General features: G+C 41.7%; 1 protein-coding gene across 2 annotated transcripts in view; it reads left to right on the top strand.

Annotated features, from left to right (window-relative positions):
- The window catches only part of LOC133123802 (inactive dipeptidyl peptidase 10-like), a 136,967-nt gene that overhangs the window by 34,986 nt on the left and 86,192 nt on the right, over positions 1 to 15,789 (top strand). The window contains exon 1 of one of the 2 annotated variants that reach the window (XM_061234371.1): positions 9,393 to 9,838. The exons of the other annotated variant lie outside the window; for it this stretch is intronic. Coding sequence (XP_061090355.1) covers positions 9,782 to 9,838 — 57 coding nt within the window. The 5' untranslated portion in view covers positions 9,393 to 9,781. Of the gene's footprint in view, positions 1 to 9,392; positions 9,839 to 15,789 lie in introns of those variants that run through there. 2 annotated transcript variants of the gene reach the window in all.

Raw genomic sequence — 15,789 nt, 5'->3', positions numbered from 1 at the left:
TAGTATGCATATTTCTACATTTTATGACATTATGGAAATATGTTACCCAATAAAGTGTACGCACATAATGAGAGACAAATTAGCATGATGTACTGACAGCATTATAAGCTGACCATTTACACTCACACAATGGTGTCACACGTCTGTAAAAATCTGTTGTTTACCTCCTGGGGTGGAGCTAGCCAATAATACATATGGGTATTGTGCATGACGAATAGTGTCACACTTAGCGCACTTAGCGCACTAAGGAAAAGCAAGACCATTTTAAAATATTCAATATTCAATACTTCAACAGGTTCAACAGGTTGTGTAGTCTTAACATTCTGTATACTCCCCTTGTCAAAAATGACTAAACCCCTAAAATAAAGCGGCATAATTGAATTTTAACCCCCAAATCTATTTTTCATGAAGAAACAACCTGTTACTCATCACAAACTTTGAGGGGGTTTTCATTTAGGGGGGTTTTCTCTGCTGTTAAACGAAGTGGCGGGTCATTTTTGACCCTTAAGACGACACAAGGGTTAAACATGTATGTTTTTTTTTATTTTTTTTTATGAAAACGACGTAATCTTACTTTTCGCCGTTTGTTAATCCATGCTTTTGGTGAATTCGGCTGATGTAGGTGTCTGTGTTTGGGATACTCAGGAGATCTCCCATGGCTAGCCATACGGGTGTGCCACACCCACCCTCTAATTCTGGCTCTATTACTGCTCACTCATTACATTACATTAATGGCATTTGGCAGACGCTCTTATCCGGAGCAACCTACAGTTGATTAGTCATAGCAGGAGACAATCATCCCCTGGAGCAATGCAGGGTTTAGGACCTTGCTCAAGGGCCCAACGGCTGTGCGGATCTTATTGTGGCTACACTGGGATTAGAACCACCGACCTTGCGTGTCCCAGTCATGTACCTTAACCGCTACGCTACAGGTCACCCACTCCAGAGCTCCTATCCTGCTGCCGTGTCAGCTATTAAAATGTGAAACTGGGCCTTTCTGTTCCTGAATTATGGGTGTTGTCTCTTCATTGGCGCAGCCTGTAGACTAGTGGTTATGGTACATGCCTGGGACCCAGAAGGTTTGTGGTTTTGGCTGGTGAAGCCCCCATAAGACCTGCACAGCTGTTGGACCCTTGCACAAGGCCTTTAACCCCACATTGCTCCAGGGCGGATAGGCCCCTGCATCAGCTGTTATACCAAATTATAATTATCTCACAATTATTTTGAGATGACTTTCATGAGGCAAAAGTTCGAGTTTATGAGAGATATGGCACCATCTGTACAATCAATGAGAGTTTGTTTCTCTAAAAAAAAAAAAAAAAGAAAAGAAAAAAGATATTCGTTTAAGATTCTTGAAATATATAAGAATGATGGAGGTTTTGTACTTCAGGATGAAATTTCATCAGTGGAATAGTTTTGGGAAGGGAGGGACCTTTCATTCTGTTACAGTAGGGGTTCCCCTGAACATTCCCGGTGTCCGTACTGTAATTGAGACGATCGATCACAAAAGCCGAGGAAGTCTGAGGAATGGTCATCGGAAAACCGTGCTGCCGTTTGTCTGTGCCACCCTTTAAAGCATTGCGGCTATTCCGAGTGCATCTGGACCGCCGTTCAGTCTCTGTCACAAACTGGACACTGGTCCCCCCTGAGATGTGTTGACATTTTCGCAGATGAGAAAAACTCAAGGCCGCTCTCATTTCCTGTGGCTGTTTATTGTCTCCCGGGAGTGGGTCGTACGTGAGATAAACGCATGCTGAGAGAGGGTCGTCTGCCGCTGCCTGGCGGCCGAAGAGTGACGTACAGTTGATTAGACTAAGCAGGAGACAGTCCTCCCCTGGAGCAATGCAGGGTTAAGGGCCTGGCTGTGCGGATCTTATTGTGGCTACACCGGGGATCGAACCACCAACCTTGCGGGTCCCAGTGTACCTTAACCACTACGCTACAGGCAGCCCTAGACATCAAATGCGTATAATAAGCTTTACAATAAGCTAACATGAATTGGCATTAACTGTTCGTTATATTGACATGATATAGTCATATTTTAATGAAAAAACTGTTCATGTATTTGTCAATGGTTAATGAATTTTAAGTTTATATGATGGTTTGCTAATGTATATATTAATGGCATTTGGCAGACATATTCATGTAATGAATACATTGGTAGTAAACAAATACATGAACTACTAAAAAGTGAATTTAATGCTTAATCAATGTACTTGTATGTCAATTAATTAATGTTAACAACTACATATGTTAAGACTAATTCATGTGCCTTATTGGAAAGTGTGCCCCAACGAAAAATTTCAACAATCTGCCTTAAATTGGTACTGATATGCATGAGGTGAGGATACTCTGTTATATTTTTATATTTGCAATAACGGCTTATTCATATAATTAACATCAAGAACATACAATTCATTCTCACAGAAATATCTTATAATGTTTGCATACATTCCATAATTATAAATTTGACCTTCATACATACGTAATAGACTGGGTACATTAACCCTGGACATAATTATCTATTCTATTTCTAGAAATCCATCCAATGGGCACCTGACAGACTGTAACATAGACAGTAATGATCTAATATAATAATTTATATCTGTTTAATGAGTATTGGATGAACACTGAATATAATTATTTAATTATTCAATCCTTACATGATCCTTACAGATCGCATTGGATTACAGTGGATTAGCTGACACTTTTTATCCGAAGTGACTTACAGTTGATTAGACTAAGCAGGGGCCAATCCCCCCCTGGAGCAATGCGGGGTTAAGGGCCTTGCTCAAGGCCTCAACCACTGCTCTGATATTATTCTGGCTACACTAATAATTGTGTAGGTGCCTAAAACAAAGGGTGTTTATAAATGATCTTATCATATAGCTTTTTAACACTGATGAACATTTATTATGATGACATGGATGATGAACATTGTATATGTCATTGTTAGCATTGTTATACATTATTGTTAACTCAACTCTTATGGTTGGCATTTATATAGCGCCTTTATCCAAAGCGCTATACAATTGATGCTTCTCATTCACCCATTCATACACACACTCGCACACCGACGGCGATTGGCTGCCATGCAAGGCACTGATCAGCTCGTCAGGAGCATTTAGGGGTTAGGTGTCTTGCTCAGGGACACTTCGACACAGCCCGGGCGGGGGATCGACCTGGCAACCCTCCGACTGCCAGACGACTGCTCTTACTGCCTGAGCCATGTCGCCCCATGTCGCTTATGGAGTTAATCCCTGTGGATTAACTCAGGGCATTTATATATACACTTAGTGAGAACTTTATTTGGTTTTTATTGGACTTATTTATTGGACTTCTACTGCTGTAGACTTCCACTCAGAGTCATGATGCATTGTGTGCCACTGTTGTAATGTGTGCTTATTTGCGTTACTGTCACCTTCCTGTCAGCTTTGACCAGTCTGGCCATTCTCCTCTGATGTCTCTCATTAACAATGCGTTTCTATCTGCAGAACTGCTGCTCACTGGATTTTTAAATATATTTTTTGCACCATTCTAGACTAGTGTGCGTGAAAATCCCAGGAGATCAGCAGTCTCTGAGATACGCACCCTGTCTGCCACCAATGATCATTCCAAGGTTAAAGTCACTTAGATCAAATTTTCTACATGATTGTATGCATTGCACTGCTGCCACATGATAAGCTGATTTGATAATCGCATGAATAAGTAGGATGGCGGCACGGATGGTGCAGTGGGTAGCACTGCCGCCTCACAGCAAGGAGGTCCTGGGTTCGAATCCCCGTCAGCCGGGGCCTCTCTGTGCGGAGTTTGCATGTTCTCCCTGTGTCTGCGTGGGTTTCCTCCGGGTACTCCGGTTTCCTCCCACAGTCCAAAGACATGCAAGTTAGGCTGATTGGAGAGTCTAAATTGCCCATAGGTATGAGTGTGTGAGTGAGTGAATGGTGTGTGTGCCCTGTGATAGACTGGCGACCTGTCCAGGGTGTATTCCTGCCTTTCGCCCAATGTATGCTGGGATAGGCTCCAGCCCCCCTGCGACCCTGATCAGGATAAGCGGGTTCAGATAATGGATGGATGGATGGATGGATGAATAAGTAGGTGTAATAAAGTGAAAATGTTCCTAATAAAATGCTCGGTGAGTGTATATGAATGCTGTTATATCAGATTAAGCAGAATGTATTCAGTAAATTTTACACCTGCCGGTCCTCATCGTACCTGCATGTTTTTTGGGATTAACTGTGACACAAGCGTCAGGGACCGTTGAGGCACACATTTCCTCCACAGGCACAGTGTAACTGACAATATGATGAGTTCAAAATGTCTGGAATTAGCAGTTCAGTTTATATTTGTGCTAATCTGTAAATAGACAATTTCCAACTTTTCTAACTCCATTCCAACACAATGATTTAAACACAAACATTTTAAATCAACGCCGACATATTTAGATACAAACCGACGCATATCTTAAGTGTGAAGAACAGTGGGGGTGTAGCACAAAGCAAGATTAATGAGTGACTATAATTAAAGAATAACTCATAACAGCACGTAAAACCCGGAACAGCTGTTTCTACTTCAGTCCATGTTCCAGTCTTGGAAGGGTTTGGGGCTTGTTGTCCAGCTAACTCAGTAGGCTAATCCTAATTCATGATACCGTAATTCATGATTACACCCCCCCCCCCCCCCCCCCAGATTAGGAGTTAGTGCTCCTAGGTAAAGTCCACTGCAATGCATTTACATGCTATCAAATGAATATGTTCTCTCTCCTGTTTTATTGTGTGGTATCTATGGATAGTGATGTATTAAAACAGACTGCCACACCCCTGGCCAAATAAAAGAAGTGCACAAAAGTAATGCATATGAATACGCTGAGCACAGATAAATCATATAGAAAAAAATGATGAATGATGTGATGCGGCAAGTGCGATAAATGCACATTTAAAAAAACGGAGAAATAAGATAAATTGATATGTAGGCAGTACGTGACAGGAGTTTGCGAACCGTCGGATTCCACCGTGCGTTTAAAGACTGGGCGTGCATACCGAATTCATATCCCGAGAAAAACCGTTAAAGCAATTATGCACGCTCTCTTTCAGCGATTACAGACAGGGGCTGCGGCTGGCCGTTTGGCGCTTGTGATGAAACCTCGCCGGGAGCTACTCCTTTGAAAAACAGAAGTTATACCACACATTTTCTTTTTGATGTCCAAAATGGTTGCAGTAGGCATTAAAAAGGCAGAAAAACGCTTTACAGCCCCCTGAAGCAAACTAAAGGCCGGAGCTAAGGTTGGAAGTGTCTCCCGCAGATGTCGTATTAACATGTTAACATGTTGACTGAGTCCTCGTTGTTCCGTGACTATGTGCACATTGAATACCATGTGCACAATGCATATTCAGTCACCCCGAATTACTCCATGTTCTTAAAATGCTGAACGACTTTCAGAGAGAGGTAAAATCTTTCAACTTTTTTGAAGTGGAAATGAATGCGTACAGTAAACTGCCTCCGGCTAAACGACTAAGAAACTAGAATCTTTACTTTACAAAAGCAGCATCTCCCCAAACCACTTTAATATTATGCATGTTACTCTTTGCTCTCTCTCTCTCTCTCTCTCTCTCTCTCTCTCTCTCTCTCTCTCTCTCTCTCTCTCTCTCTCTCTCTCGCTCTCACTCTTTCTCTGTCTCTCTCTTTCTCTTTTTCTCTCTTTCTCTGTCTATCTCTCTTTTTTCTCTCTGTCTCTCTCTTCCTTCTCAGCGGGTCTGTCCCAGGTCTTAGTTGCTTTATCTCATCCTGGTAATAAATCATTACCTGATTTGTTATTCATGACCATCGTTCATTTAAGACTGATGGAGTGCCACACTTCCGTGATAACAGAGCTGAAATCTGCCAAAGCTGTCAAATATTCATAATTTAACTGATAATTATGGCACTGAATTATAGATTACGATATATGGATGCATGTCATATATATTTTAAGTACACCTCAACACATTACCATTTTTCTTAATACATTTTGAACAGGCTGTGTACAGATGAATCCCAATTCAAAAACAAGGCAGTGGTATATCAGCATGCCATTGTATGCTTGTATGCACAAGCTGAACATATTGAAAGAACAACCTTCCGTTGTCACAACCAATGGACAATCAAGAATGTTTATATACTGGATCTCCATACTGTATGTATTTTTGTTGTGTAAGGGTTATCATGCAGCTCCCTGCTGTATTAATTGCTCTTCCCAGCTGTCCTATATTATCAGATATACTCCACGTACATTTACACTACATTTCATTACATTAGATGGCATTTAGCAGACGCTCTTATCCAGAGCGACGTACAACGAAGTGCAAATCAAACACAAGTATAAGTGCGAAGAGGACCTGAGAGGACAGTACAGTTCCGAGTCCTAGTGTAACCATACAGATATAATCGGAACCCTTGAAGAATACATCAACTTTCAAACTAGCATACCACAGTTGGCAGCTAGTGTACCCTGAGTACAACAATACAATAGCTAATACAAAAAACAACAATATCTATACAACTATATAAGTGCCATTACAGTCTATGTCATATATAAGGCTAATCATGGGGGTGAGTTAGGGAGGGAAAGGTGTAGCCTGAAGAGATGAGGTCAGAGACTCTGCCGTTCTGACATCCACCGGGAGGTCATTCCACCACCGTGGGACCAGGACAGACAACAGTCGTGCACATGCACAACATTCACAACTGACAGCGTAAGCCTTTGTTCTATGCACTGTACTGTGCAATAAGTGCGTGAGAAATGAAATGCTTCGATAAACATTGTGGTTTCATCTTTCCTAAACTTTCCGTCTCTTCTGTTTGTGAAAACCAAAACCTGAATGTGATTTCCCACCAAATACAGCTGAAACTATGGAGCAGACCAGACTTATTGCATTCGAATTACAACAGCGATTTCACTCTACCACGTTCTGGTTACCTGGCCCAGTTATTTCTGAACCCCCCGCTGGTCACCAAAGCAATAACCTCCTGCAGGATTGATGACAAGCAGCCCCCGGCTCCAACTTTGATCTCAGAGCTGTAATTCCATTTATAACTTTCCTTTTCATAAATTCTACATCACACTGCATAGCATGATGGACTTTGACATGTTTTTTGCAGTTTGCCCTTTGAAGTAAATCACTGAAACCTCTTCCGGTTTGCTGTTGGGTTTTTTTTTCTTATGAGTGCTACTGTATACCCAATACTGTGTGTGGGCAATGACAACAACTTCCTGGGCAAAATTGACTTCAATGTTCATTCATTATCCTAACCCGCTTATCCTGAACAGGGTCGCAGGGGGGCTGGAGCCTGTCCCAGCATACATTGGGCGAAAGGCAGGAATACACCCTGGACAGGTCGCCAGTCCATCGCAGGGCACACACACCATTCACTCACACACTCATACTTACGGGCAATTTAGACTCTCCAATCAGCCTAACCTGCATGTCTTTGGACTGTGGGAGGAAACCCACGCAGACATGGGGAGAACATACAAACTCCGCCAACGGGGATTCAAACCCAGGACCTCCTTACTGTGAGGCAGCAGTGCTACCCACTGCACCATCCGTGCCGCCAACTTCAATGTTATTGTTGGTTATTTAACAGTCATTTTTTTTGAAAAAAAAAACACACAAAAGGCGATCAAACTTTTGATCGACCCCATTAATCAATACTGACATAATTCCAGGAGCACATTCAGTTTGGAGAATGACGAAACTGAGGTTGATGAAAAACAGGATTTTCATACTCTTGCCATCCCTATAATGTATTTCTCCTTTAAACTCCGTCGGCTAGTCCAAAACAGCTTGGCGGTGCCTCTTGTGAGAGATTAGGAAGTAAGCATCGTCACACGATGAAGTGAGGCTCACCCGTGAATATCATTTGGATTCGATGCTGTTGTCGCATCTGCGGTGTAAAAATGCGATTCATGTTTTTACTGGATACTTCCTCTTTTCCTGGACCAGACCCAAGAAAGATGTTGCTCGGGCCACAACTGCGTGTTAAGTAGGATTTATGTTAAGATGAACAATGGTGCCAGAATTCACAGCAACTGTTCTCTATGCTGTCCAAGATGAGTAACTTCATCTCTTTATTTAGTTATTACGATGTGCTGCTGTGTTGAGTAACTTCATCTCTTTGTTTCGTTTCGTCCGTGGGTATGAGTATGTGAGTGAATGGTGTGTGTGCCCTGCGATGGACTGGCGACCTGTCCAGGGTGTATTCCTGCCTTTCGCCCAATGTATGCTGGGATAGGCTCCAGCCCCCCTGCGACCCTGTTCAGGATAAGCGGGTTAGGATAGTGAATGAATGAATTAATGTTTGTCTGGAATGTTTTTACTCTAGGGTTTAAGCTTTTGGGGTATGGGGTGTCAACACGATGAGCTGGAAATTAGGTCATTTTGGGGTATTGGCCAAATTAATTTAACTGCAAGCAGTCCTATTAGACACCATCAGTGCAAGGTCTTTGATTTGATTCCATCTACTTCTGTTTCATGTCACAGAAATCTATTGGAAGGAAGAGCTTTGTTTTTCATCTGTTTTTCCTTTTAAAACCTACTTTTACTTTCTACAAACCAGCGGGGTTCCCCTACTGAGTCAGGTTCTGCTCAAACTTTCCTTGCCACTGTTTTTCCTTGCCACTGTTACCCTAGGCGTACTCTTGGGGCCCGGTTTCTCCATAAAGCCTCTTTGTGAGAAAAGGCCCTTTGTTAAAAGCGCTATACAAATAAAAATGGATTGATTGATTGATTGTTTCTTTGTGTCAGATGCAATGCAATGTAATGTGAAATATTTGTATTGTGTTGGAAATACAAATACAAATACATTCCTGACTCCTGATTTTTTGCTTTCATTATTTTTTTTACTGAAAAAGGAGTATAGATGTATTTTGGCTTTATTTATGAAACGTTGCATTGCCTAGTGGATGACAACATGCCGTCTTGGCGGATATGGCTTCAGGACCTTGGACATGGCCATAGTTGGTCTCATTGGCTACTGACAACTGACGGTTTGCGTCAATCCACTTAGCAACGCGCAAACAAGGCTACAATAACAACTCAGGATGATGATGACGATGACGATGATGACGATGGTCGTGGTATATATGACTCAAAATACTTTAATGTCTTCATTTATCCTACTATTTTCCGTAGTAATATTTTACATTATGCGTGCTACTATGATAAGTTATTCCTACAGTACCAATGCATGACACAACTGTCTTTAAAACTCTTGCATTAGCTGTGCAGTTACAAACCCGCCACTCGCCCACCCCCTTTGTTGGAAGAACACACGGTCTATTTTCTGTCCCTTAATGTGACCGCTTTGTTTTGTTTTTTTCCAATTTGGCCAGATGTGCACATCGCTAGGAAATACAAGAGACGAATACGGAGTGCTCGCTTCTCCTTGCCTCAGACAGAGTGAAATAGAAGGGAAAACGGATATATTTGCCTGTTGTTTGGATGAGACCGTCATGTGAAGGCTTGACGGCTCTCCGTGATGCGCTTTTTTTCTTTTACGGAAGGTGAGCAGTAACCTTCAGAAATCTCCGCGGATTCGTGGACGGCGCAAAAACGCGAGAGATACATTCTTGGATCTGCCTCCTCTTAATATTTAGAAACGGGCTGTCCAGTGCTTTGCGCAGCACTGTTCAAAATTCCTCCCCTCTGCGTGGAATCGGCAAGTCCCTAACCGAGCAGCGTTTGAAGGCATCATACACTGAGTTGGAAGGCGTCAGGAGAAGTTCAAATTTCAAGATCTCATCATGACAGCCACGAAGGATCAACAGAATCAAAGAACCATCCAACAGCAACAAGGAGAGGTAACAGCGGTCTCCCAACTGCAAGACTCAGTTTAAAGTTGCATTGTTGGATAGGCTACGTTTACTTGTAATTTTGAAAATAAAGGTAAAATCTGAGCACGCTGTACTATGTCAGCTTTACTGAATAGTCTATATTTATGAGGTTGCGTGGGCTAATTATAAACAGAAGGATATCTGTATGACTAATTATGGCTAAAGTATGCGAGGTTAGATGGGCCAGTGAAGTGAATAGCAAATTGACATTAATATGAGTGAGCGTATTTGGAATAAGGAATACCATATTTTATGCGACCTTGGTTAACCTCATTGGTAGATATTGGATGTTAAAAGCAAATATTTTTACCAGCCCCAAAGGGTTCAGTGCTCTTATACCAATGGCGTAAGTTAAATATCACAGCTTCATCGTTTTCACGGGAACCGATGGCCGTTTTTTAAACGTGTTAGCTTGAGCATCTACACATAGTCGGATCATGTGGTGAAACATTCAAGGAATGATTCAGCACTTGGGATATTTACAGACACATATCCCACGATCGCATCAATTAGCAGCTCAAATAGGTGGCTGTCAGCAGTCATGGTAGGTTCTAAGGAATAATTAGTTAACTCTGGAGGGATCAAGGCTACACACATAGCCGGGGACGGTACTGTGTGATCTCGATTCAGCAGTATTTTTGATTTCAGAGTTCGAATCGTTATTAGTAATGCCATTTTGTACGTCGGCGTTTTCTAGTACGCTGCCTACATGGATACTTTTTGTTGCATTATTCCCTACTTAAAAGACAGAGATGCATTAGACGCGCGGTGGCCGCAAAATGACAGCACGACTTTCTCATTTGTAATTCGAGCACATACGCTACCTCTTTGTAATTAGCAAGCTTTTTAACTATGTGCACACTACGCCCCTTTTGTTGACAGTGTCACAGCCTATGCTAGTCGTGTCTGCAAAAGATTTTAGAGAAGTAAAATCAAACTGCCTATAGCTTGCAGAGATGGAAAAGGAGACGGGAACAGACTTGCACAGATACAGTAGGCGGACAGCATGCGGAAAATGCATTAACTCTTATGCTACAGTTGTATTTCCCCACGTGTTAATAACGTTGCGTACTTATAGTCTGCGTTTCCGACATTGTAACTACCTTTGACATTTAACATTGCGTGTTTATTTAGCGCTGCCTATTGCAAGCTTGTATTTTGGTGTTCCAAACAAGCGTTGAAGGACACCACGAGGCGAATTCTCTCAACATTTATTTCAAGACTGAGGCAAACGTGTCCATACAAAGTCCGTTAAATGTAAACGCTATACGTTTATTAAACGTCACATTTCTAACGTCAATAGACGTCTAACAATTTGCACTTTGCTCCAAAGTTAATTTTACCATTGACATTGCCCAGGGAAATTATATATTTTAAACAGGTTTATGCTGTGCTTTTTGCCTGTTATATAAATAATTACATTCCCTGACATGAAATACAGGAACAAACTCTTTTTGTTACAAAACATATTCCACTGTTAAGATATGAAAAAATGCATCTGATAGCTAACACAAGTACCTACATAACTAACATAAGTTCCTTCCTAACATTGACAGGGCCACCAAATTTTGCTGGCATTTCTCCAGTACAATTGTGTTTATCACATGAATGGACAGAATCATCTATTCAATACTGAATGGAAATACCACAAGCCACAATAATTCCTAAGATGTTTGTTCCTTTCGGTTATTGGATATTTTTGTGGCAACACCTTGTGGTATGTTTGTATCGTAAGCACACTTCATTCTCCATATCAAATATTTGTGATTTGTGCTTTTTTCAGGTAGAGTGGCACTTTCATATTGTGTATTCTTTCATCTATTTCACTCTTTCACGGTCTAAAAAATGGTTTCAATAAGAACCCTGCGGTTCCATATCTTGTTACAGGGACCCAATCTAGTTGAAGGGTTCTTTGCCAGGCAAAATGGCCGTATGGGTTCCATAAAGACCTAATAAAGGGTTCCCCTATCGAGTCAAGCCAAGAAACCCTTTCAGAACCCTATTTCTAAGAGTCTAGATCCTCCTTCGGGGCAAATTTTAGTGAAGGCATTGCCCCAGGAGAAAGCTTGTAATGGCAATACATTTGAGGAAATGTATTCTTTAGACAGAAAATATTTCGTAATGGATGGCATTTGCAGTGGATAAAAGATGTAAAAGGTTGAAACACAATACAAAAAATATATTCATGAAGTGTCTATTCACTGTTTTACCATTAAAATCTTAACATCTGGCCTTGTCTGGTGCTGAGTGAAGAAAATCTCTTTAAGTGCATAGTGTAAATATCGCATGTCAGGTCCTGATTTAAAGGCCCTATATTGTGGAAAATGAATTGAGGAAATTTATCTTGCTATGTGGATTATAAAGGAGTTGAGGATGCTATAAAAACACTGTGAAAGTATCAAGAGGCGCAGTCCCCCAATAAATCCACTAAATCTGTATGAAGACAATGGCTTAAACGAGATGTTCGTATCTCCGCAAAGTTCTGACTTCGGAAATTTCAATCATTTGCTTCAATACAGCCGACCTTGTAGCCAGAACAAAATCCAAGCTTTCGGCATTCAGCTCCTTGCAGCTAGCCAGTCAATCAGAACGGATATCAATGAGCTGTAAAGACACAGTCAGCAAAACAGCTTGTTATTGGTAGAGCACATGAGAACCACTGGAGGATGGAGAATGGACACACAAAGCTGGATCGAGACCTAAAATAACACTGGAAAGGTGTATAATATGGGACCATTCATATTTTAAGTAACACTACTGGACAGCTATTATGAATAGTGACCCTATTGTTGGCTGGTGTGGCCCAGAAGTTATTGGGTTTCCTATTATTGGTCTGATTATGCAATGAACGTGGCATTGATACATCATCGGACATTAAGCCTACTCCACTTTGTTATCTAAGTAAGAAGTGATCTTCACTCCTGGTCCTGGAGAGCCACAGGGTGTGCTGATCTTAATATCAGCGACCAATTCAGACCCAAGAAACCAGGTGAGGTGAGTTAACTGTGTAATCGACTGCTTTAATTTTTCAATTAAGTGCTGAGTAACAACAAAAGCCAGCACACCCTGCAGCTCTCCAGGACCAGGAGTGAGCACCACCGGAGTACTGCTGCTACTTCATTTATTGTGAGCGGTGTCATTTAGCTATGTTGACTGGATTATTAATATGGGCCTAGGGCCTGCTTTACTGATCTGCTTTCCGTCTTGTGGTGAGGGTTGGGGACTTTCTTCGCTGCTCATTCCGAAAGATTTTTTAAACATTTTGCTTGGGATTGTTGTGAGGTGCACGTACTGCATCCCTGTTTGGTCTTAACGGCTCCTGCCTCAGGTAATGTCCTTAAATAGTGTCCTCGTTTCATTTTACCCCAGACCTCATTTATACGATTAATGACCCACCTTTTCCCCTGTGCACGCTGGGAAGCAGGAAGCCCAGATGCCTTGTGTGAGCACAGAGTGATGTCAGATGTTGGGCCCATTCCAATCGCTTATACTTCACCTCTTGTTCTCTTTTCCTTCCTCCTCTCCCGGACATTGATCGAGGTCCTTCCATCTTTAAGGACATTCCAACCCGTTAAATGTTCCTTCTAGGCACTAGAAGTAGAAGTTAGGAGCTCATTAACTTTTCTTCCTCCTGAAGAAACACGAGTGCATTCTTTGCAGACGTACTTTATTTCCCGAAAAGGGTGACGTATCAATGTTCGTCCTGTTGGTCCACCTCTCCCCATCTTCCGCGTCTGTAACATTTGCCTAATTCACATTTTCTTGATTTCCCCATCAGTTGTACCTAGGAACTGGAAACCAGAAAGTTTATTGTAGAATCAAGTGGAACAGGGAAGTGCTGTGAATTGACCCTTGATTGAAAAAGAGCACTAGTCTTGTTGTTGTGAGATATTCACTTCTTTTTCAAGCCTCTTTTTCTAGCCTCTCTTGATGGGTGGAGCTAGGAGTAGAAAATAAAAAAGAGGAAAAGAATAGGCTATTGGAATAAACCCGTTGGCTGGTTGCCCAGATCCTAGGGACCACAGTGCCTTTCATCCTCAGTCCAGTATAAGATCACTTTGAATATAATAGTGTTCGGCCATTATCCTGCGGTGTTATATTGACAAGAGTGGCTGGAATGCGTGAAGCTGCAGATGGACATCCACACATCCTGCACCAGTCCTTTCCCATAATGCACCACGGCAGAACCACTCCTAATGCAAATAGTGGATAGTCGTTGAGGAACCTAAGCAACCTACGTAAATGTGCCGAGAGTAGGTTAAAGAACACATTTTCTCTATTCCATATGAACACTGGGGCAGCCTGTAGCCTCGAGACTAAGGTGCATAACTGGGACCTGGAAGGTTTGTGGTTCAAGCCCCACAATGAGATCCGTGCCGTTGTTGGGCCCTTGAGCAAGGCCCTTAACCCTGCTTTGCTCCAGGGGGGATTGTCCCCCGTGTAGTCTAATCAACTGCAAGTCACTTTGGATAAAAGCATCAGCTGAATTGCCAATTAGTATTATGAACTCTGCAGCTTGTAACTCTGCTGTGGGAGTTCGGGAGTGGACTGTACTTAATAGCGACCAGGAACATGGCCGCTGGCAAGGATCTAGCTAGCTCTTTCTCAGCACTGAAAACTGCCGGGCATCTTTGGAGCGTAAACTATTCCTTGGGAACAGTGAAGTACACACAACAGGCTTTTTTTAAACTGTTACCTATCTTCGTGCATTCTGATATTTCCACCATTTTGAATGACACAAGTTTCCTCCTTCTCAGCAACCCAGAGCAGTGAAATAACACCCAACCCTCCGATGTGTAACTCCGAGTTCACGGGCTGTTCCGGTGTATCTTTCCTGTTCGCAGGGTCTTGATTACACGTCTCTGGGGCGTATGGAATGCAGCGTTTGATGTGATTAGTTTGTCCCAGTTGAGGAGAAACAGCCTGTTGAACACAGTATATCTTGTATAAGAGATAGAACTTTTATGGCCTAATACGCAGTAACTCTGCGTTTACCATGGCGTGTAATCTGTCTAATGATACATTTATCTATTTACCTGAAAAAAATATAGGCCTATAGTATCCCTTTTACCAGACATTTGATGATTCCTGAACAGTTACTACACAATCCTCAGTAACACTAATGACTCACAAGTTTTGCAAGAATTTGAAAGTTCTTTACTCTGAGTGAACTGGTGTCCTATCCTTTTTAAAAGCAATGTTATGTGACAGTCTTTTTTTTTTTCCTCATTCAATATTTTGTTATAGTTCACATGACTTAGGGTGACATACTCTTTATTGAGTTATTTTGTGTATCATGAGCTGACAATATACTGTGCTTTGATCAAATATGTGTATATTAGAGCTGCTACAATGAACATACTAATCAGAGTGATTAATCAACTGTTGCATTTGTTGCAATTAAACAAAAATATTACTCATATGTATTTAATTAATATGTCTTTTAGGACAATCTCCATGCTAGTGAAAGTGCAGATTTTGCTAGGGGGTATTAATATATTGTTGCTAGAGGGTATTAATATATTGTTGCTAGGGGGTATTAATATGTTGTTGCTAGGGGGTATTCATATATTGTATTGAAGCAGTGCAGGGCTGTGCGTGCTTGTTTGTGCCAAGTTTTGTATTTCCATCTCCGTTTCTGGAGATGTGCGCAGTGCGAACAGGAAGAGGGGGTGTTTGAGGGTGTGGATTGGTGCAAATTCATGCCTCAAAAAATAAAAAGGCCCGGCACAATTCACAGGAGAGAAATTGTACCATTGATCCTGTCAGATATAATAGTTCAAATCTCGGTGATGTTCGATTATTCATAGTGTACGTTTGAAATGTTCTCTTGTCGCCATGCTTTTGTTGGATTTAATGACAGCACTAGACTTATAACGAAAAGCAACACTTGTTTGGTCTCATAAAAGAATGTGTTG

The sequence above is a fragment of the Conger conger genome, chromosome 3 (assembly GCF_963514075.1).
Source record: "Conger conger chromosome 3, fConCon1.1, whole genome shotgun sequence".
Lineage (NCBI taxonomy): Eukaryota > Metazoa > Chordata > Actinopteri > Anguilliformes > Congridae > Conger > Conger conger.
The sequence above is the reverse complement of the archived record's forward strand: the minus strand, read 5'-3'. Positions and strand labels throughout refer to the sequence as shown.